This window comes from Lolium rigidum, chromosome 1, assembly GCF_022539505.1.
Source record: "Lolium rigidum isolate FL_2022 chromosome 1, APGP_CSIRO_Lrig_0.1, whole genome shotgun sequence".
In the NCBI taxonomy this organism is placed as follows: Eukaryota; Viridiplantae; Streptophyta; class Magnoliopsida; order Poales; family Poaceae; genus Lolium; species Lolium rigidum.
Genome location: NC_061508.1, coordinates 47,911,330 through 47,931,049, shown reverse-complemented (window position 1 = coordinate 47,931,049; position 19,720 = coordinate 47,911,330). Strand labels below are relative to the sequence as shown.

At 43.9% G+C, this 19,720-nt stretch overlaps 3 protein-coding genes across 6 annotated transcripts; 1 reads left to right on the top strand and 2 right to left on the bottom strand.

The window, feature by feature from the left end:
- Positions 1 to 389: 389 nt before the first annotated feature.
- LOC124707560 (BTB/POZ and MATH domain-containing protein 1-like) lies at positions 390 to 2,073 on the top strand. Its single transcript, XM_047239225.1, has 2 exons — positions 390 to 636; positions 725 to 2,073. Exons 1-2 carry the CDS (start codon positions 390 to 392, stop codon positions 1,783 to 1,785), a joined length of 1,308 nt encoding a protein of 435 aa, XP_047095181.1. The 3' UTR covers positions 1,786 to 2,073.
- A 589-nt stretch (positions 2,074 to 2,662) lies between these two features.
- On the bottom strand, positions 2,663 to 4,702 carry LOC124685299 (traB domain-containing protein). Of its 2 annotated transcripts, none has more exons than XM_047219635.1 (7): positions 4,331 to 4,702; positions 4,097 to 4,212; positions 3,892 to 3,980; positions 3,723 to 3,797; positions 3,535 to 3,627; positions 3,298 to 3,396; positions 2,663 to 3,153 (listed from the first exon to the last, which is right to left on the bottom strand). In XM_047219635.1, the coding sequence occupies exons 1-7, from the start codon at positions 4,672 to 4,674 to the stop codon at positions 2,899 to 2,901; spliced, it is 1,071 nt and encodes a 356-aa protein (XP_047075591.1). In that variant the 5' UTR covers positions 4,675 to 4,702; the 3' UTR covers positions 2,663 to 2,898. The 2 variants fall into 2 exon arrangements, with proteins under 2 accessions (XP_047075591.1, XP_047075592.1); XM_047219636.1 differs by having other exon boundaries at positions 3,298 to 3,393.
- A 3,051-nt stretch (positions 4,703 to 7,753) lies between these two features.
- LOC124685298 (serine/arginine-rich splicing factor SR45a-like) lies at positions 7,754 to 11,936 on the bottom strand. Of its 3 annotated transcripts, XR_006997380.1 has the most exons (8): positions 11,841 to 11,936; positions 11,183 to 11,217; positions 10,791 to 11,105; positions 9,989 to 10,094; positions 9,718 to 9,867; positions 8,811 to 9,209; positions 8,601 to 8,655; positions 8,105 to 8,164 (listed from the first exon to the last, which is right to left on the bottom strand). XR_006997380.1 is itself a non-coding variant. In XM_047219633.1 (7 exons), exons 2-7 carry the CDS (start codon positions 11,203 to 11,205, stop codon positions 8,064 to 8,066), a joined length of 750 nt encoding a protein of 249 aa, XP_047075589.1. In that variant the 5' UTR covers positions 11,206 to 11,217; positions 11,841 to 11,936; the 3' UTR covers positions 7,754 to 8,063. The 3 variants fall into 3 exon arrangements, 2 of the variants coding, with proteins under 2 accessions (XP_047075589.1, XP_047075590.1); XM_047219633.1 differs by lacking the exon at positions 8,811 to 9,209 and having other exon boundaries at positions 7,754 to 8,164; XM_047219634.1 differs by lacking the exons at positions 8,105 to 8,164; positions 8,601 to 8,655 and having other exon boundaries at positions 8,662 to 9,209.
- Between the last annotated feature and the right edge of the window lie 7,784 nt (positions 11,937 to 19,720).

Sequence of the window (19,720 nt, the reverse complement as noted above, 5' to 3'; positions counted from 1 at the left end):
TAAACTTGTCTCAAAGTTCAGATTACAACCCTCAACTTTACTTTGTTCATTCTTCAACCTGAATTCTATAAACCGTTTAGAATTGGACATTCTTCCCTTTTTGATATGTTTTGAACCAGTTTTTCTTGCCAATTAGAGGGTTTTCTTCCTATATAATGTGCATGTGCCAACTGATCAACATACAACATACACGGTACATGAAAAACCAGCTTAATACAAGCTTAATACAATGCAAGGGGTGATTTTGAACCATTTTTAGAATTTAGGATTGAAAGTTGAACCAAAGTAAAGTTGAGGGTTGTAAGCTGAACTTTGAGACAAATTTAGGGGGTAAATTAGACTTCTCTCAAAAATGAAACAGAAAAAAAAAATCTGGGAAAACCAGCCTAATGGGCCGGCCTTTATGGCTACGTCCTTCAGGCTGCGCGACGCTCCAGCGCCGCAAAGAGCGGCATATAGCACCTCCCGAGACGAGCCCTAGTCGGGAGGAAGTTGCGAGGGGCGGCGGCCACGAGGGTAGACGACGACCGGCGTCAGGGCAAAGGAGGCGGACTCCCGGCGCGTCCCGGCGCGTCCCGGCAACCATCGTCACCAGCAGGCCAACCGCCGCCACCTCCGGCGGCTTCAAGCCAGTGAGTGCCCACTCGTGTTCTTCTGATTGCTCGTTAGTCTGCATAATAATAATTCGCCAGTTTGTGAATTGGTTTATCGTACTCTTGTCCAGTGAGCAACGGGGATAAGACGACCAGGCCGGAGGCGCAGATCACCAGTTTGGGTTCTGCCGCCCTCCACTTCAGAGTAGACTACGAGCAAGCCAAGCAGCTCCCCATGGGCCAATATGTACAATCTGGCGTCTTCTCGGCCGGGGGACACCCCTGGAGGATTGAGTGCTTCCCGTGTGGCGGATTTGGAAGCGGCCCGACCGACTATCTTGCTATCTACCTCAGGCACATGGGCAAGAGCAGAAGCGTACGGGCCCTCTTTGTGGCCTTCTTGCTGGACAGGGATGGTCAACCATGTAGCAAGGTAATGAAAGGACGGGCTTTGATGAATTCCCCAGCCAATAAAGATTGCGATGACGATTCTGAAGACAACGGGTGGCTTAGGTTCGTTAAGGCAGCTACTTTGGAGAAAGACTATGTATTCGAGGGACACGTCACATTCCTATGCGCCATCTTGATCATACATGACAGCCCAGAGCACCAAAAAACAGGTGACAGCCCTATTCCTTCAGACATCGGGTCTGATCTTGGTCGCCTGTTAGATCAAGAGGATGGGACGGATTTGTCATTCATCGTCGATGGGGAGGTATTCCGTGTGCACCGAGCAGTTATCGCTGCGCGCTCACCGGTGTTTAGGGCGGAGCTCTTTGGTTCCATGGCTGAAGCTACAATGTCATCCATTACGCTGCAAGACATCACGCCTGCGACATTCAAAGCTATGCTTCGATTCATGTACACAGATAAATTACCCGGAGAAGATGAGCTTGTGGACTCTTCTGTTGAGATGTTTCAGAATCTACTAGCCGCAGCCGACCGGTATGCACTAGACGGGCTGAAGCTTATGTGTGCGCAAAAGCTATGGGACAATGTGACGGTGGATACAGTTGCAACTATTTTAGCTTGCGCCGAGACTTACAACTGTCCAAAGCTGAAGAACGAGTGCTTCAAGTTCTTTGCGGCCGAGAACAATTTTAAGAAGGCCGTGTTCACGGGTGGCTTTGCAATGTTGGTGCAGAAATTCCCATCGATAATTGCCGAGCTGAAAGATTGGGTTGTGGTATAGTGCTGTACACAACTGCATGTGCAGTTTACTCATTTGAGCATGGTATAATATCCCGTTTTAAATCATGTGTTTAGTGCTATCTGATATCTTGGCAAGGACACAGACTACTTTTATTTGATGAACTTGGGGTCTGTTATTTTCTGCCAAGTGATATTGTTAAGCGAGTAGATGTGGATTTCAGACAGCATCGATGCAAAAGGGGAGGGTATGCCAAATCATGGCACATTTGTGTTCTTCAGTTCTATGTTCCCTTTTTTTTGGAAGTTAATTGTGTGTTCTCTTGGACATGTCCTGTCCTGAAGATGGGTTGATCTTGGTGATTTTAAGATGTTTCCTTTGCTATGTTGATCTGATGTATAACCATTAAGAATTTTATCGCCTATATACAGTATCTAGGTTGTCTTTGCGCCATGAGTACTATATGATGAATGCAAGCATGCTGTAACTGATGCCGGCATACCACTATGCCTGCGTATATACCGCTTGCATACTTCAGTCTGTGTACCAACTTAGCTTTAGCCGATTTGATTATATGTAGATGCAAGGGTGAACATCAATTTTTTTCTAAAACAGCGTTGCTTGTGATATTAGTTGGAAATTGAATTTCTGACATGCGTAGGATTTTGAAGTGGCTGAAGCTCCTTTGTCGCCAGGTGGAAGATTAGCAGGGGATTTGGCCCTTGCAAAACGAACAAGGCCTAAGTGTGCTTTGTAGTTGCTCATAAGGAAAAATGTAACTGAGCTTTGTTCAGATGCAACACCAGGTACCAATACTTCTTTGCACCACGGCACTATGCCAACTAGTACTTGGCTAATTTGTACAAATCAACTGACCCTGAAGAACCAAAAAAGTCGCACACAATCTCACGCTGGTAGCTATCGTGCACTGCAACTGCAAGCACAAAATGATATGAGGTCAGGACTTCTGATGTGTTTCAGTACATACAAGGTGGTGGCAATATGTCAGAAAAAGAACACTGCATTGCTATTACAATCTCAAGCTACGTTGACAGTGCAAAAGAGCCTACAGTGTCATGAATTTTAGTCGTTGCCAATGAAAACAGGTTCAGCTCTGCAATGTCTTGGTGTACATATATAACATTTAGTGTTAACCTATAGCGCCGCCTGCACCAGCTCGTACAGAGCCCACAGGGCGACCCCTATAACCGTGTCCCTGACGAGACCCTTGGCGATGGAGCTAGCCCAGGTCTCTGACGAATCCCTGCCGACGAGGTCGTGAAACCTCAGCTCGCCCTGGTCTGACATCAGCGCGTACACAACGCCATTCATGTGCCCCTTCCCGATGACCCCTACCACTGTCTTGCTCTTGTTCACGGCCTTGCTCCTCTTCAGCGACCAGGCCAGGTACTGTGAAGCAAACGAGAACAGCTTCAGGAACAAAATAAATACAGTTCGCAGCAGCCATCACCAGTGGAGTTCTGAGTGTATCAGGGACAGCTTAAACCTTGCAGCATTGAATAAGTTGGATGAATTTTAAGATAAGGACCATACCATGTCGCGCTCATGTATGAGAGGCTGCAGCAATGAAGGATATGAGCTGCTCAGCTTCTCGTACAATTCATACGGGCTAACAGCAGCTTTCTCATCCTGCTGGATAATCAGCAGTCAAGCATGGGTTTTACTAAATGGGAAGGCTGGTTTCTTGACATTGGCAGTTTCTTTTTTGCCTACATTAAAAATCACTGGCTTCTGGGGCAAACGAAGAAGATTGAAAACAGGAGAGCATACCGGCGCGTCGGTTGTAGAAGTGATTCCACGGAACAATGCGATTACGAGTTTAGTCTTTTCATCCCAGCTCAGCGATTTTAATGCTCGTTCAAGCTGCAAGAACAACCTGATGCCATTAGCAACATAACAGTATTGGTTACGTACATAGCTAGAATCTAGCATCAGTTCCAGTGCAGACTTCCACATACAGTAATTTCAATTGGACGATCCCCGAGAACAAGTTGAGCATCAATATCTTCAGACACCCTCCTGGCTGCTCTGAACTGCCGGAAGAAGAACCGAGTAAATTAAGCTGGCTGCTGATTTGTTCCATAGCAAAATCTGGGAAGAAATGAGCTGTCCGGCCAGAACAATTACCTCCTCTCCAAATGGCCTGTTTGCGCCGGATGAAATCTTTGACGAGAAGACGGCCAGGAGCAAACGCAGAGCAAGAGCACTCTGCCCACCTGCAAGGTCACAAAATATGGCAATGTAATCAGCAGCTCTCCATTTGTTTGACTAACCAATAAGATTCAATGAACATAAAAAGATCATTGTGGAGACAGGAAGCTCAGCAACGTACCCAGGTTGATGCTCCGGTTGACGGCTCCGAAGAACTTGGTTCCGCCGAGCGAGAACATGTTGGACTTCAGAAGCGGCTCGCCGGAGGCGTTGTCTGGAGCGTACATGATCCCGGCTCTGCAGTGAGGGCTCTGCAAAGGCACCTGTTAGATTTCGAACGGAGAAAAGGAAGCATGCGATTGAATATGTGATCGACCGATCGATCAATCGGGCTATTGGAGGAGGTCGATCATGCCTGCTCCGGCAGAGCTCGACGACGACGTTGTCCGGGCGGACGGCGCGGAGCACGCGCTCGACGTCTTGGGTGGACTCCGCGGAGAGGTGCGAGGTCCCGAGGATCCACACCTCCTCGGGCTCAGCGAAGTCCGGCGGCCGCCACGCGGGCACGGGCCCGAACCGGCGCCGCGGGACGCGCACCAGCGCGCCGGACTCGACCAGGCCGGCCAGCGCGGGGCTCATCGCGGCCGCGGCGGCGCGGGTGTCGGCGAGCGACGCGGACCGGTAGTCGAAGCACGCCGGCGGCGGCGGCAGGGGCGGCCGGAGGGACGCGGCGGTGGATGGCGTGGGACCCGCCGCCATTTCTTCTGGCTGGTGGTGCCCGCGCGGACGCGCGGCGCGGGAGGATAATGGTGGCAAAGTTGGGCGGGTTTGAGGCGATGGGCCTGAGGATGGATGGCGTAGATGGGCTCCTTGCCACTCGCCTAGTCGCATCGCCGGATGTCATGCTCTGTGGACGGTCCATGCTTTGTACTTCATGAACCTCTATGCATGACATCATAAGTGAATTTTGAAATGAATTTATGGGCGCGTTTGGTAGGCTGTGAGCTCTTTGGGTCGCATCGACCCAGCCAAAATCGGCCCATTTAGTTGCCTGTAAGAGGTCTGCGTTGTGGTCCAACCGGCTCTCAAAACACCCCTGGAACAAGCCTGGAGGAACGCCCGAATCGCAGTTTCCAGCGGCTGCAAGAGGCACCGTGAGGTCCTTATGCTGATACTCGCCGTTAAGGTGCTGCTGCTTCATTATGTCTGATTCTTGCCCTCACTAGTTGTGCTGGCCTCTATGAGACTGTTAAACACTTGCTTTTGTGCACCTGTAGAGGCTGTTTCACAATGCTTTTGGACCTTGGTAGTCTGTCCCCAGGTTTAGGTACGCATCTTACCACTCTGACGCTAGATTAGGAACTAAGTGCTCTGTTCGTTGTGTATAACTGTGTGTTATATTTATGATCGTGTTTGATCTCTTGTGTGCCGTTATGTGATGGTAAGGTAGCCATATTTGAATGTGGTGAGAAGAAGCTTTTGCCAGGGTGTCCAAAATAGCAACCAAACACATGTGTTGTGGCGGAACAGAGATGGAGCGCTGTATCCAGGCCTCCAAACAATGTGCACTTTTTGTTCACACCGATGCAGCACAAGCTGCCAAACGATGAGCTAAAAGTGGCCAGTGGCCCGTTCACGACGCGCAGGGACGCCCGTCGCACTGCGCCAGTGGTGCAGGATTCCGGCCTAGCCTACCAAACGCGCCCTATAGAGTTGAATCTTTTCTCTGATGGAGTCGCTTATGTTGTAGTTTCTACTGCGATCTCATGTATAGAAAACAAACTTTGGAGCATGTTCAAAAGTAGAGTTTGGCAGGTGTGCCATCACAAACTAATTGTTTTCTTTTAAACAATCCCTTTACCCACCGCAAAACAAAAATAATTGTTTTCTAGTTCTGTTTGTTGTGTTAGCTTTGCCGAATATTTCCTGGATGATTATGCTATGGATTTTTCTGCATCGATCTTTGCACAATGGTAATTCAAGCTGATGATGTCGGTATAACACAAAGTTTGGTATTTTCTATGAGAGTTTTACAGTTAGTCTAACGGAGGTTAACATTGGTTATTCATGTGTTTTTTTTTTCCGAAAAGGGGAAAGCCCCTGCATCGATTGATGTATATGGCCTTTATTTTTTATTGAAATTTATCCATAAAAGTTACACCTTGAGGATATCACTAGTTGTATAAACCCCACGCAATCGATTTTAAACCGTTGCACCAGTATCCAGGTATGTAGAGCATGGTTTGCTGAGATATAGAAGTAGCCATTTGGTGGAGGTTTTGTAACTGAAACTGTCCAGTAAATGTCGGTTCTTCCGCACAATGTATGCCGTCACATTCCAAATGGAGTTGCATGATTTAGTTGTGTGACCTTTTGTATGTATTACCAAATATCAGTAGTAAAGTTGCATCAAGTTTTTTTTTTTAACTTAGTTGCATCAAGTTGAGATAATTATTCATGGAGTTGCTTCCTGGCTATGTGACGTGAAGCCCTTAACTACATCTGATGTATCCTGAGCGTGCAATGGACCTTTCATAGGAAAAGAGTCTTGAAACTTGGGAGAAAAATCTTGATTCAGTTTATAAAAGCTAGTCCAGTTATGAGTTCACTACCATCAATTTCTTTTGAGATTTTATGTACTCAAACTTTCTCTTGTTTAACCAACTTTATAAAGAAGTAGCAACATTTATAGCACCCAAATATCTTTAGATCTATCTTAAAATGTAGTTCTATATTCATGTTGAGTTATTTGCTACTTTTTCTGTAATATTGGTCCTAGAATAATTGAACTCGGGAGAAAAGTAAACGTACTAAACGTACGCTTACTTATGGAGAAGGGGTACCTGTTACCGCTCCATCCTCACTTGTCACTTATTTGTTCATGCTGTCATGCACCGGAACTCCAGCCATACTTTTTTGTTTATTCGATGTCACGTGTTTTCCTGTTGTGACTTGTGAGTTGTCTAATATAATAAGATGTTTTTCATGCGTTTTGAAGTTCAACAGTTGTATAAGATGTTTACAGCTAACTAATTTTTTGATTATTTCTTCCACGTCCTATGCGGAGTTAATAATGGATGGATGATGATGTAGTAGCTGCTCTTTCTGGTCCTATGCAGTATGATACGAAGTGATCTCTTGACAAATCCTTGTTGATAAGATATAAATAAAAGGGGAAAATTAGCTACAGGACACTGTTATTTTCTGGCATTTGCTGAAACACACCGCTCGATTATGTCTTTGCCAGGTACCATTATAATTTTGTGGCACATTTGCTAGAACACGCCACCTGGCTGAAAACGGAAAGTTTTGCCCTTTGTCTTCAAAACCAGTCATCCCACGCAAAAGTGCAAAACTTTCCTTTTTAGTTAGGTGGTGTGTTCTGGCAAATGTGCCAAAAAATTGTAATGGTATCTGACAAAGACACAATCGAGCGGTGTATTTGAGCAAATGCCAAAAAATAACGGTATCATGTAGCAAATTTTCCCAAATAAAAGCCGTATGCATCCGCTTTGATGCAGAGGTTAGGTTTTCCCATTCCGAAAAAAAAAAGATAGTTTCGGAGAACTGATAAAACGTGGATGTTTGCTCCAGTTCAACCATTCCCTTATACATCAAAGACTGAGATCACTTCGTAATTAAGCTATGAAGAGGTACAGAATGTTCTCAACCGTTGATGAGTTTGAGTTTGGTGGGAGGGGGTTGTACTAAAACGTGAAAACACGAAATGGGCTTCCACCGAGCCACCATGTCCGTCTGTGTATCATCATTAAACATCCTAGCCAACTCAAGCTCGTAGCGACACTATATCATCTATCACGTGCTTGATTTAATCATCTTATATAAAAGGAGAAAGCACAGAATCAATACGCATTTCAAGGTCTGACAAAGCGTAACAACATGGAATACGCTTTCACCGCAACAATCATCCCGAGTCACAGCTGACATGCTACTAAAACTAAACAAAAATATATAAGTTAGGTATCGCCATCACAGCAGGTGGCATCAGCCATCTACAGCCAGCCAAAGGGCAGTGAGAAACACAATACCAAAGTTGTATCATCATTCAACAATCTAGCCCCAAAGGCACATCAGACTCAGCTCCCAGTGATTATCATCTAGCAACCTGATGGCTGCTACTCTTTGTTTTAGTCGCGCTTCCTGTCTCTGTCCCTTCCTCCACCAGGCGACCTCGAGCGGTCCCTCGAACCCCTGCTGGATCGGCGAGGTGAAGATCGAGCACGCCCGCCTACATGTATGACCGGATTAGATTTATCATCTTATAACTGATTGCTACACATCACAAACTAGCTCCCAGCCCCGTCTCTGTATCCAATTATTTGCCAGCTGACTACAATCTAAAGTATATAAAACATACCACAAATAAAGCAACGACATACTAAAACCTATGATGGTTGGAAAGGTATTCCGGTGAAACAAGTGTGTTGAGCCTGTAAGTTAATCTAAATGACACCGTACATCATCTTGGCTAAAGTTAATTGTAGAATAAGCTACTCCAAATGCAAGGAATCTGGGCAAAGTGTAAGGTAAGTACTACAACAAAAGCATGCTACATAGTACAAGACACATCAGACAACCTATATAAATAATATCAGCAACAGGAGGCGAATCATCTAACGCAAATGCAAGTGCACAAAAAAAAAAACATATCCGTGTGTGCATACCTCTTGGACCACAGTATTCTCCAGGAGTAGGTGTCCTCTCGCGGGTTCTCTTTGCCTGCAATTATGAAAACATCAGCACCAAATGGGAATTCAACCTCATTATAGGTCACAGTTACTCTTGCATAAAAAGATCGAGCCAAGTGATGAAGGCACATCGTTTTGGTCCTATCGGCAGGCCCACTGAAGCCCTACAATACCAACTACACGTACCACAGTAGCTCCAAGGATGTACACAAAGAGTACAATACTTGTAGCATCACATGGACACAAGGTCTATGTTTGGTGGTGATGCATAGCACTGCAGCATTCTCTGTTTTCTTTTCTAACTCCGAGATCCCAAGATAGCTTCAGGTCTAAGGTCGGTGCAGACAGTGAACCAGGCGATGTCGATGATGGTTCAGTAAGGTCGGTGCAGACAGTGAACCAGACGATGTCGATGATGGTTCAGTAAGGTCGGTGCAGATAGACAGTGTAGCGGGGGACGTCGATGATGGTTCAGTAATATTACAGACAGCCTAGTATCGATGATGAGGCAGCCCAACAGTGTGGACCCTGCAGTTGGGGAAGACAGCAGGAGAAAAGCGAAGGAACACAGATTTTCTCCATTTCCTGCATTGGACTCAATGTGTAAGAGCATAACTAGGACAATCCCTTTATACTGTATGCTACACCAGCACGCCACTACAATGAGGCCAGCAGAATTCACAACACCACCCAAGTATAGCCTTGCTTTGTAAGATAAAAAGAGTGTATCTACAATAATATACTTGTCATCTAACTGATTTTCAGGGACACTTGACCAAGTTTATAACCAGATAAGTTTATAACCAGATTGCTCGAGGTTATGATAAGTATAAAAGATGTTAGAAACCAAGATATAGTTTGTTGGAAGACTAGATAAACATAAGGTGCAATATGTAATGATGCCTGGCTCATTCCCAAAAGAAGTTGACTCAAAACGCAGGAGCGGGACAGCTAAAATTAAGTAAATAACATAATGAGAGTTACATTCGACTACTACTAACCTGAGAACTCAAACGGAAAAGGAAAGAAGATGATGATTATGTAACAGGACAAGGCAGCATTAGGGTTGGAACAGACAGAAAAGGCATGGTACCTTTGCCACGCTGATGAGGCGACCTTCAAGCACAGAACGATGTAGGTGCTTGATGCAACGCCTCGCATCCTCCACCTTCTCCATTGTCACAAACGCAAAGCCACGCGGTTCCTTGGAGCGAGGATCGACAACGATATGGCAGTCTAAAACCTGCAGTTTCGGAAGTGTAGCACATCAGCTAGTGATATAATCGCTTTATAGACAAGCGGAAATGGGTAAGGAGAGAGATCGGACATGAATGAAGGAACAAAGTAGGGTGGAGAGTACTCACCTTTCCCTCCTTGCTGAAGAACTTCTCCAGGTCCGAACTTGATGTGCGTGTGGACAGGCCCGTGACGTACAGGTTGTTCCCGGGATTCCTTAGATCATCTCTACTCCTGCCACATGTTAGGAAAATCCTTACCTTTAAAGATGCTGCACAGTTAACTTGGTGAACTGCTATTGTACAATGTGATAGTCCAATCTGAATTCTGAAGCTTATCTCTTTAATTAGTACTGTGCAACTGAATTCTGAAGATGATAGTCCAATCTGGATGTTTCACACTTGTGGTACTTACTCGGTGAGATCTTTTTATGGGGTAGTTAATAATCGAGGGGTTGTCCCTGTCCATACTCCTGCGGTGTGGAAATTACATATTCCTCCCCGCATCCACATTTTTTTTGTGGCTTCTTGCTAATATAAGTTGTTAACGCGAGACAATCTCAGTAAAAGGAGATATGTAGATGATGCTTCATGTATGTTTTGCAATGAACATGAAACTGCTAAGCATCTTTTCTTCGAATGTGTTGTTGCCAAATGCATACGTGAACAAGCCGATTGGAGATGATTTTGAATCTATTGCCAGATGGTGGTTAAGTGAGGATAAAAAAGTCTGTTATTAATATTTTCTCCTCGGCTGTTCTTTGGACTCTTTGGTCAGTTTTGCAAGTGCTGAATGGACGAGCTCACAAAACTCGTTAAAACTTGTGAACTCTGGTTGCATTTTAATGGAACCCACCCCTTCAATAATTCTAAAAAAAATGTGGCATATCACTATCACAATAACATTGACAGTGCGATCTAAATAACAAACCTGGAGCGGCTCTTGTTCCTGGACCTGGACCTGGACCTTGACCTGCCACGCCTCTTGGGGGAAGGAGACCTTGACCTGCCACGCCTCTTGGGGGAAGGAGACCTTGATCTGCCACGCCTCTTAGGCAGGGGAGACCTTGAGGCACTGTTGCGCCTTCTAGAAGGCGACCTCGAGGAGAGGATGCGTACCGCCCCTTTGGGTGGGAAGGGAGGAGGGGGAGGGAGCGGCGGCGACTTGGACAAGGCGCGCCTCTTGGGAGGGGGCGACGCGCTGTCCCTGTCCGCCGCCGGGGGCGTGATGGAGCGCGCCGTGTACCTGGAAACAAACCGAGGTTAGGTTCACCCTGCATCGGAGAGCGGAGTGTGGAACAGGGTGAGGGGAGCTGAGCTGACCTTACTTCATTGCACTGCGACATCTATCAATCTGCCTGCGGGAGCAAATCAAGAACAATAAGCAACATGGCAAAATCAGACGGGCTCGCGCTCTAACATCAGTGAGGGGAACTCACTGAGGCCTTGTTTACTTCTCTCGTATTTTTCTTCCCAATGGGTATGGGGATGAGAGGGGATTTGGTGTTCACCCAATCCCCCCAAATACCCTTCCCCGAAAATACACTAGTATGATGGAGAGTTTTTGATTTAGGCAAAAAATGTGGGGATGGGAGGGGATATCTCGGGATTATGTCGTTCAAAACCGGAGAAGTAAACGGACTAGTGGGGATTTTTCGGGATACAAAATAATCCCCTTCCATCCCTATAAATACCCTAGAAGTAAACAAGGCCTGAAACAGCAAAATTAGTGAGCAAAAAGCATGGATTTCCATTCCAATTAGTGGACTGGAAGCAAGCGTGGTGCTTAGGCTTTTAAGTGTGTGTGCCGAGATCAGTTAATACTTGCGGTAACCAGGAGACATGAATCAATATGAAATCTACCGAGCGATGCAAGGACAAAGCAGCAAGAAACCCCAATAGGGGACGGGGACGAGAGTGCGGTGCAGGATTCATGGAGAGAAGAGAAGGAATCCGATCGATCGAGGGGTTGGTAGGTTACCTGGGCGGGACGGCGGGGCTAGGGTTCCTTCGAGGCTGAAGACGGCGACGAATGAGATCCAGGCCAGGCCACGCCAGCGGAGGAGGAAGAGGGGCGGACTGCGCTTTGACTCCCAAGAAAAGGGGAGGGAGGTCTCTTCTTCCCTTGTTGGATTGGGCCCTGACGCTGCAGCAATCAACAAAGCCCGCCTCTGGCTCCACACAGCCCAATAAAGCCCATAATCTCACACGCAGACACAAATGGAATTTCTCTTCTAGACAAAAAAGAAGAAGTTTGTAAAGGTATGTCTACCCCTCGTGTTCACCAACCGATGGCGTTCGAACGTGTTTGCGCAGACAGAGAGCACGAGGGGTAGATTCCAAAGTCCAGGGGCTCGACGAGACCACATAAGGCCAATTTTAAGCGTAATCGAGAAGTTGGCTATGTGCGACATCTACGAGGACTACTTCCATCTTACCGATATATTTCGTGAGTGCATTTCTGGTGTCGCTTTCAGATGTCAAGAAACTTGTTCTTGACTATTCTAGATGGTGTGAGAGACCACAATCTATAATTAGAATTCAAGAATGAAGCTACCAATAAGACTAGCTTCTCTTCTTACCATAACTGCTTTGTATCTATTCACATTCTTACAAATGGAGTTGTTGATGATCTTGTCGATGAGTACATGGGTATGAGCGAGACCACATGCCCTAAGTCAATGTAGAAGTTTGCAAGGCAACGGTTGAGGTGTTCATCAAAGTTCACTTGTGAGAGCCTAATGTCTGGCTGTTATCGATCAACAAGTCAAGAGGGTTTTCTAGGATGCTTGGAAGAATAGATTGCATGAATTGGGATGGAAGAACTTTCCTTTTTATTTTCAGGCGAAATTGAATGACATGTCGATGAGTACATTGTCATACTTGAGGCTATTGCATCACAAGATCTTCAGATTTAGCACTCTTTCTTTAGCATGAAAGGTTCTAGCAATGACATCAACATGCTCCAGCGTTCTTCGATATTATATAGGCTCGCATAAGGCAATGTTCGAGAGGTTCACTATGAGACCAATGACCATCAACATAACAAGGAGTATTATCTAGATGATGGTATCTATCCTCCATGGTCTACAGATACATCCATTTTGCATCACTATTTTATATCATAATTTGCTGTTATTCATTGATATATTTCTTATTTGGAGATGATACTTATGTTATTTCATCTATTTTGCATGTTTCATGATTATTGGAGGATCGCGCACCGGAGTCGGGATTCCGTCTGGAAAAAGCACCGTCGATTGCGATATTTCGGAAGATCAACAGTTGACGGAAATTATATGAAAAATCCTATTTTTCCAGAAGACGAAGGGAGCCAGAAGGGGGAGCCGAGGGGACCCGAGGTGGGCCAACCTCATAGGCCGGCGCGGCCCAAGGCCTGGCCGCGCCGCCCTGTGAGGAGGGGACCCACAGCCCCTCTTGCCTCCTTTTCTTCGCGTACATCTTCGCCCCGAAAACCTAAGCTCCAGAGGATAGTCGCGAAGAGTCACAACCGCCTCTGCGGGGCGGAGAACACCAGAGAGAAAAGAGCTCTCCGGCAGGCTGAAATCCGCCGGGGAAATTCCCTCCCGGAGGGGAAAATCGACGCCATCGTCACCGTCATCGAGCTGGACATCATCTCCATCATCATCACCATCATCATCATCATCATCATCACCGCCATCTCCACCGCTGCACCTCGTCACCGCTGTAACAATTTGGGTTTGATCTTGATTGTTTGATAGGGGAAACTCTCCCGGTGTTGATTTCTACTTGTTATTGATGCTATTGAGTGAAACTATTGAACCAAAGTTTATGTTCAGATTGTTATTCATCATCATATCACCTCTGATCATGTTCCATATGATATCTCGTGAGTAGTTCGTTTAGTTCTTGAGGACATGGGTGAAGTCTAAATGTTAGTAGTGAATTATGTTGGTTAGTATTCAATGTTGTGATATTTAAGTTGTGGTGTTATTCTTCTAGTGGTGTCGTGTGAACGTCGACTACATGACACTTCACAATTTATGGGCCTAGGGGAATGCATCTTGTATTCGTTTGCCAATTACGGGGTTGCCGGAGTGACAGAAACCTAAACCCCCGTTGGTATATCGGTGCAGGAGGGATAGCGAGGATCTCGAGTTGAAGGTCTGTGGTTAGATTTATCTTAATTACTTTCTTGTAGTTGCGGATGCTTGCAAGGGGTATAATCACAAGTATGTATTAGTCCTAGGAAGGGCGGTACATTAGCATAGGTTCACCCACACAACACTTATCAAAACAATGAAGATTAATCAGCTATATGAAGCGAAAGCACTAGACTAAATTCCCGTGTGTCCTCAAGAACGTTTGGTCATTATAAGTAAACAAACCGGCTTGTCCTTTGTGCTAAAAAGGATTGGGCCACTCGCTGCAATTATTTCTCTCGCACTTTATTTACTTGTACTTTATTCATCTCGCTATATCAAAACCCCCGAATACTTGTCTGTGAGCATTTACAGTGAATCCTTCATCGAAACTACTTGTCAACACCTTCTGCTCCTCGTTGGGATCGACATTCTTACTTATCGAAGATACTACGATACACCCCCTATACTTGTGGGTTATCAAGACTATTTTCTGGCGCCGTTGCCGGGGAGTGAAGCGCTATTGGTAAGTGGAATTGGTAAGGGAAACTTTTACTACGTGCTGTTTTTATTTCTGCTCGCTCGCTATAATTCATTATGGAGAGGTCTTCTCTTGAATTCCTCTTTGGGAAATCTACTACTACCGCAAAGGTAGTGGATGAGGCGCCGGGTGAGAAAGAGGTTCCATACAAAATACCTATGAAAATTATTGAACGTGTTGTGGATAACCGCTATGAAGGGGATGGAACTGTCCATCCCGGTGATCATTTACTCGTTTTTACAGGAATTATGCGGGTTATTCAAATGTGCGAGTATTGCTATGGATGAAGTTAGGAAGAAACTATTCTCTATATCGTCTGTCCGGTAAAGCAGCACGACTGGTATAAATTGTCTGAAGAATAGGGATTCTCTTGATTGGGAGGACATTGTGCCTTTATTTTATTCCAAATTCTATCCTCCAAGTGAAATTCACAAAGATCGGAACCGCATATATAATTTCTGGCCTCATGATGGAGAGAGTATTGCCCAAGCATGGGGAGATTGAAGTCTTTAATGCTCAAATGCCCCATTCATGAGCTTCCCGGCAATATTATTATTGATAATTTCTATGCAAGATTGTCTTTTCAAGATAAGACTTTGCTGGATACTTCTTGTTCCGGATCATTTACACGCAACAAAGAAGAGTTTAAAAGGGACCTTCTTGATCGGATCCAGGAGAATACTCGAAGGATGGGAGAACGACAAAGATAGAGAGTCGGGTATAAACTATGATTATAAATGCATTGAAGTTTTTATGGATACCGATAAATTTCGTAATATGAGTGCTACTTATGGTCTTGATTCTCAAGTCGTTGCAAATTTTTATAAAGCTTTTGCCTCTCACTTTGAATTGCCTAGGAAGAATTTTGATAAGTATCATGAACCATATAAAGATAAAGTTGATTCATCTATAAATAAATGTGCTATAATTGAAACTGTTGATCATATTCTTCCTGAAGCTTATATTAAAAAAACTCCTTTCCCTGCTAAAATGAAGGAGTACTCTATTATATCTAGTGCGGTTAATAAAAGTGCAAAGAAACCTATAGAACCTGAAGAACAGATTAAGGTTGAACCCGCTGTTGCAATAGTTAAAGATCTTGTGACTGAAAATGTAGAAGATGGTCATATTATTTTCTGTGAAGATGCTTCTAATATTGTTTCGCATCCTAATAAGTCTAGGAAAGCTAGTGTTCCTATGCTCTCTGTTAGAATTGGTGATCATTGTTATTATGGTTTATGTGACATTGGTGCAAGTATTAGCGCCATTCCTTATGAGCTTTATACGGAGATCATGCATGAAATTGGTTCTTGTGAACTTGAAGATATTGATGTGGTTATTCGGCTAGCTAATAGAGAAACTATCTCTCCTATTGGTATTGTTCGAGATGTGGAAGTTCTGTGTGGTAAGATTAAATATCCTCGCCGACTTTTTGGTACTTGGTTCTGCTCGCTAGTAAGTATTGTCCTATTATTTTTGGTAGACCTTTCCTAAATACTTGTGGAGTCGTTATAGATTGCAAGAAGGAAAAGATTGTTACTAAATTTGCTGGTGAATCTTATGAGTTTAATTTCTCTAAATTTGCCAAAACTCCTTATAAAGCTCGATTTGCCTAATAATGATTTTAGAGTTGAACCAGTGTGCGTCTATTGCTCTTGCTCCTAATAATCCTTTGCAGCAACATTTGGAGAATAGTGAGAGTGAAGTCTTTAGGGAAGAAAGAAATGAGCTTGATGTAATTTTCCTTCGTCAACCTATTCTTAAACATGACTTGCCGGTTGAAGATCTAGGTACAACACCACCACCAAAGGAAGATCCTGTTTTTGATTTAAAACCATTGCCTGATAATCTTAAGTATGCTCATATTGATGATAAGAAAATATATCCCGTTATTATTAGTTCTAAGCTTTCAGATATTGAGGAAGAAAGGTTATTGGAAATATTGAAGAAACACCGAGGAGCTATTGGCTATACTCTTGATGACTTGAAGGGGATTTCTCCCTCTATTTGCCAACATGCTATCAATATGGAAGATGATGCAAAGCCCGTTGTTGAACATCAACGTCGTCTAATTCCTAAGATGAAGGATGTGGTAAGGAATGAGGTATTAAAACTTCTTGAAGCTGGTATTATATATCATATTGCCGATAGTAGATGGGTTAGTCTTGTGCATTGTGTTCCTAAGAAAGGAGGAATGATTGTTGTGCCTAATGATAATGATGAGCTCATCCCTCAAAGAGTAGTTGTAGGGTATAGAATGCGCATTGATTATCGAAAAGTTAATAAGGTTACTAAGAAAGATCATTACCCTTTACCCTTTATTGATCAAATGTTAGAAAGGTTGTCTAAAAATACTCATTTTTGCTTTCTTTTTGGTTATTCTGGGTTTCACAAATTGCTGTTAAAACTAAAGATCAAGAGAAAACCACTTTCACTTGTCCCTATGGAACTTATGCTTATAGGCGTATGCCTTTTGGTTTATATAATGCTCCTGCTACTTTTCAAAGATGCATGTGTGCTATTTTTCATGGCTTTTGTGAGAGTATTGTATAGGTATTCATGGATGATTTTTCTGTCTATGGGAATTCTTTTGATAATTGCTTGCGAAACCTTGATAAAGTATTGCAGAGATGTGAAGAAACTAATCTTGTTTAATTGGGAGAAATGCCACTTTATGGTTAATGAAGGAATTGTATTGGGACATAAAACTTCTGAGAGAGGTATTGAAGTTGATAGAGCTAAAGTTGAAGCAATTGAGAAGATGCCCTATCCTAGGGATGTTAAAGGTATTCGTAGTGTTCTTGGTCATGTCGGGTTATATAGGAGATTTATTAAAGATTTTTCCAAGATTTCAAAGCCTCTTACTAATCTTCTTCAAAAAGATGTACCTTTTGTTTTTGATGATGATTGTAAGGAAGCTTTTGAAACTCTAAAGAAAGCCTTAACAACTGCTCCTATAGTTGAACCTCCCGATTGGAATTTGCCTTTTGAAATTATGTGTGATGCTAGTGATTTTGCCGTAGGCACTCGTTCTTGGACAACGAGTAGATAAGAAATTGAATGTTATTCATTATGCTAGCAAAACTCTTGATGCTGCTCAAAGAAATTATGCTACAACCGAAAAAGAATTATTAGCCGTAGTCTTTGCTTGTGACAAGTTTAGATCCTATATTGTTGATTCAAAAGTTACAATTCATTCCGATCATGCTCGCAATTAGATACCTTATGACAAAGAAAGATGCTAAGCCGAGGCTTATTAGATGGGTACTTCTTTTGCAAGAATTTGATTTACATATTATAGATAGGAAAGGTGTTGATAATCCCGTTGTCGATAATTTGTCTAGATTGGAAAATATTACTTATGACCCCGTCCCGTTAATGATAGTTTTCCAAATGAAAAATTGGCTGTAATAAAGGTGAGCTCGCGAGATAGTCCTTGGTACGCCGATTATGCTAACTTTATTGTATCCAAGTACTTGCCTCCAACCTTTTCAACTCAAGAAAGGAGGAAATTCTTTTATGACTTGAGGCATTATTTTTGGGATGACCCACATTTATATAAAGAAGGAGTGGATGGTATTCTCATGAAGATGTGTTCCTGAATATGAACAACAGGAGATATTGAGTAAATGTCATGGTAGTGTTTATGGAGGACATCACGCCGGAGATAGGACCGCGCAAAAGGTTCTACAATCAGGGTTTTATTGGCCAACTCTCTTCAAAGATGCAAGGAAGTTTATTTTATCTTGTGATGAATGTCAAAGGGTTGATGATTGCGCGTAATTAACACGTCCGTTGGGAACCCCAAGAGGAAGGTATGATGCGCACAGTAGCAAGTTTTCCCTCATAAAGAAACCAAGGTTTATCGAACCAGGAGGAGCCAAGAAGCACGTTGAAGGTTGATGGCAGCGGGATGTAGTGCGGCGCAACACCGTGGATTCCGGTGCCAACGTGGAACCCGCACAACACAACCAAAGTACTTTGCCCCAACGAAACAAAGTTGAGGTTGTCAATCTCACCGGCTTGCTGTAACAAAGGATTAGATGTATAGTGTGGATGATGATTGTTTGCGTAGAAACAAGTAGAACAAGTATTGCAGTAGATTGTATTCAATGTAAAAGAATGGACCGGGGTCCACAGCTCACTAGAGGTGTCTCTCCCATAAGATAAATAGCATGTTGGGTGAACAAATTACAAGTCGGGCAATTGACAAATAGAGAGGGCATAACAATGCACATACATGATATAATGAGTATTGTGAGATTTAATTGGGCATTACAACAAAGTACATAGACCGCTATCCAGCATGCATCTATGCCTAAAAAGTCCACCTTCAGGTTATCATCCGAACCCCTTCCAAGCATTAAGTTGCAAAACAACAGTACAATTGCATTAAGTATGGTGCGTAATGTAATCAATAACTACATCCTCTGGACATAGCATCAATGTTTTATCCCTAGTGGCAACAAGACATCCACAACCTTAGAACTTTCTCGTCACCGTCCTGCATTTAATGGAGGCATGAACCGCACTATCGAGCATAAATACTCCCTCTTGGAGTTAAGAGCAAAAACTTGGCCGGAGCCTCTACTAATAACGGAGAGCATGCAAGATCATAAACAACACATAGGTAATAGATTGATAATCAAAATAACATAGTATTCTCTATCCATCGGATCCCGACAAACACAACATATAGAATTACAGTATAGATGATCTTGATCATGTTAGGCAGCTCACAAGATCCGACAATGAAGCACATGAGGAGAAGACAACCATCTAGCTACCGCTATGGACCCATAGTCCAGGGGTGAACTACTCACTCATCACTCCGAGGCGACCATGGCGGTGAAGAGTCCTCCGGGAGATGAATCCCTCTCCCGGCAGAGGTGCCGGAGGTGATCTCCAGAATCCCCCGAGATGGGATTGGCGGCGGCGGCGTCTCAGTAAGGTTTTCCGTATCGTGTGAAAGTGCATGGAGCCCCCATGTGTGGTTTTGGTAATTAATGACAATCCCTATGGACTAATGTTTGCATTGAGTTATATTTGTAGGAGTTGTCCATAGGCAATTCTTGAACCATATGTTGGTTTCAAGGTTGCAATAAGAAGAAATTGATGAAGGATATCAATCGTCAAGTATGTCTTGAAGATGAAGATGAGGTGAGCCCTCAAGTTACTTCAAGACATCAACATGAT

Bases quoted from the DNA above. Each gene is read 5' to 3' on its own strand.
- LOC124707560 (XM_047239225.1), top strand. From the start codon at position 390: ATGGGCCGGCCTTTATGGCTACGTCCTTCAGGCTGCGCGACGCTCCAG. The intron at 637-724 runs GTGCCCACTCGT...ACTCTTGTCCAG, and splicing joins CGGCGGCTTCAAGCCAGTGA to TGAGCAACGGGGATAAGACG.
- LOC124685299 (XM_047219635.1), bottom strand. From the start codon at position 4,674: ATGGCGGCGGGTCCCACGCCATCCACCGCCGCGTCCCTCCGGCCGCCC. The intron at 4,213-4,330 runs GCATGATCGACC...CCCTCACTGCAG, and splicing joins GTCGAGCTCTGCCGGAGCAG to AGCCGGGATCATGTACGCTC. The intron at 3,397-3,534 runs GTATGCTCTCCT...CTGATTATCCAG, and splicing joins CTTCTACAACCGACGCGCCG to CAGGATGAGAAAGCTGCTGT.
- LOC124685298 (XM_047219633.1), bottom strand. From the start codon at position 11,205: ATGTCGCAGTGCAATGAAGTAAG. The intron at 11,106-11,182 runs GTCAGCTCAGCT...GTTTGTTTCCAG, and splicing joins TCGCAGTGCAATGAAGTAAG to GTACACGGCGCGCTCCATCA. The intron at 8,656-9,717 runs GTACCATGCCTT...TCATAATTGCAG, and splicing joins GCCTCATCAGCGTGGCAAAG to GCAAAGAGAACCCGCGAGAG.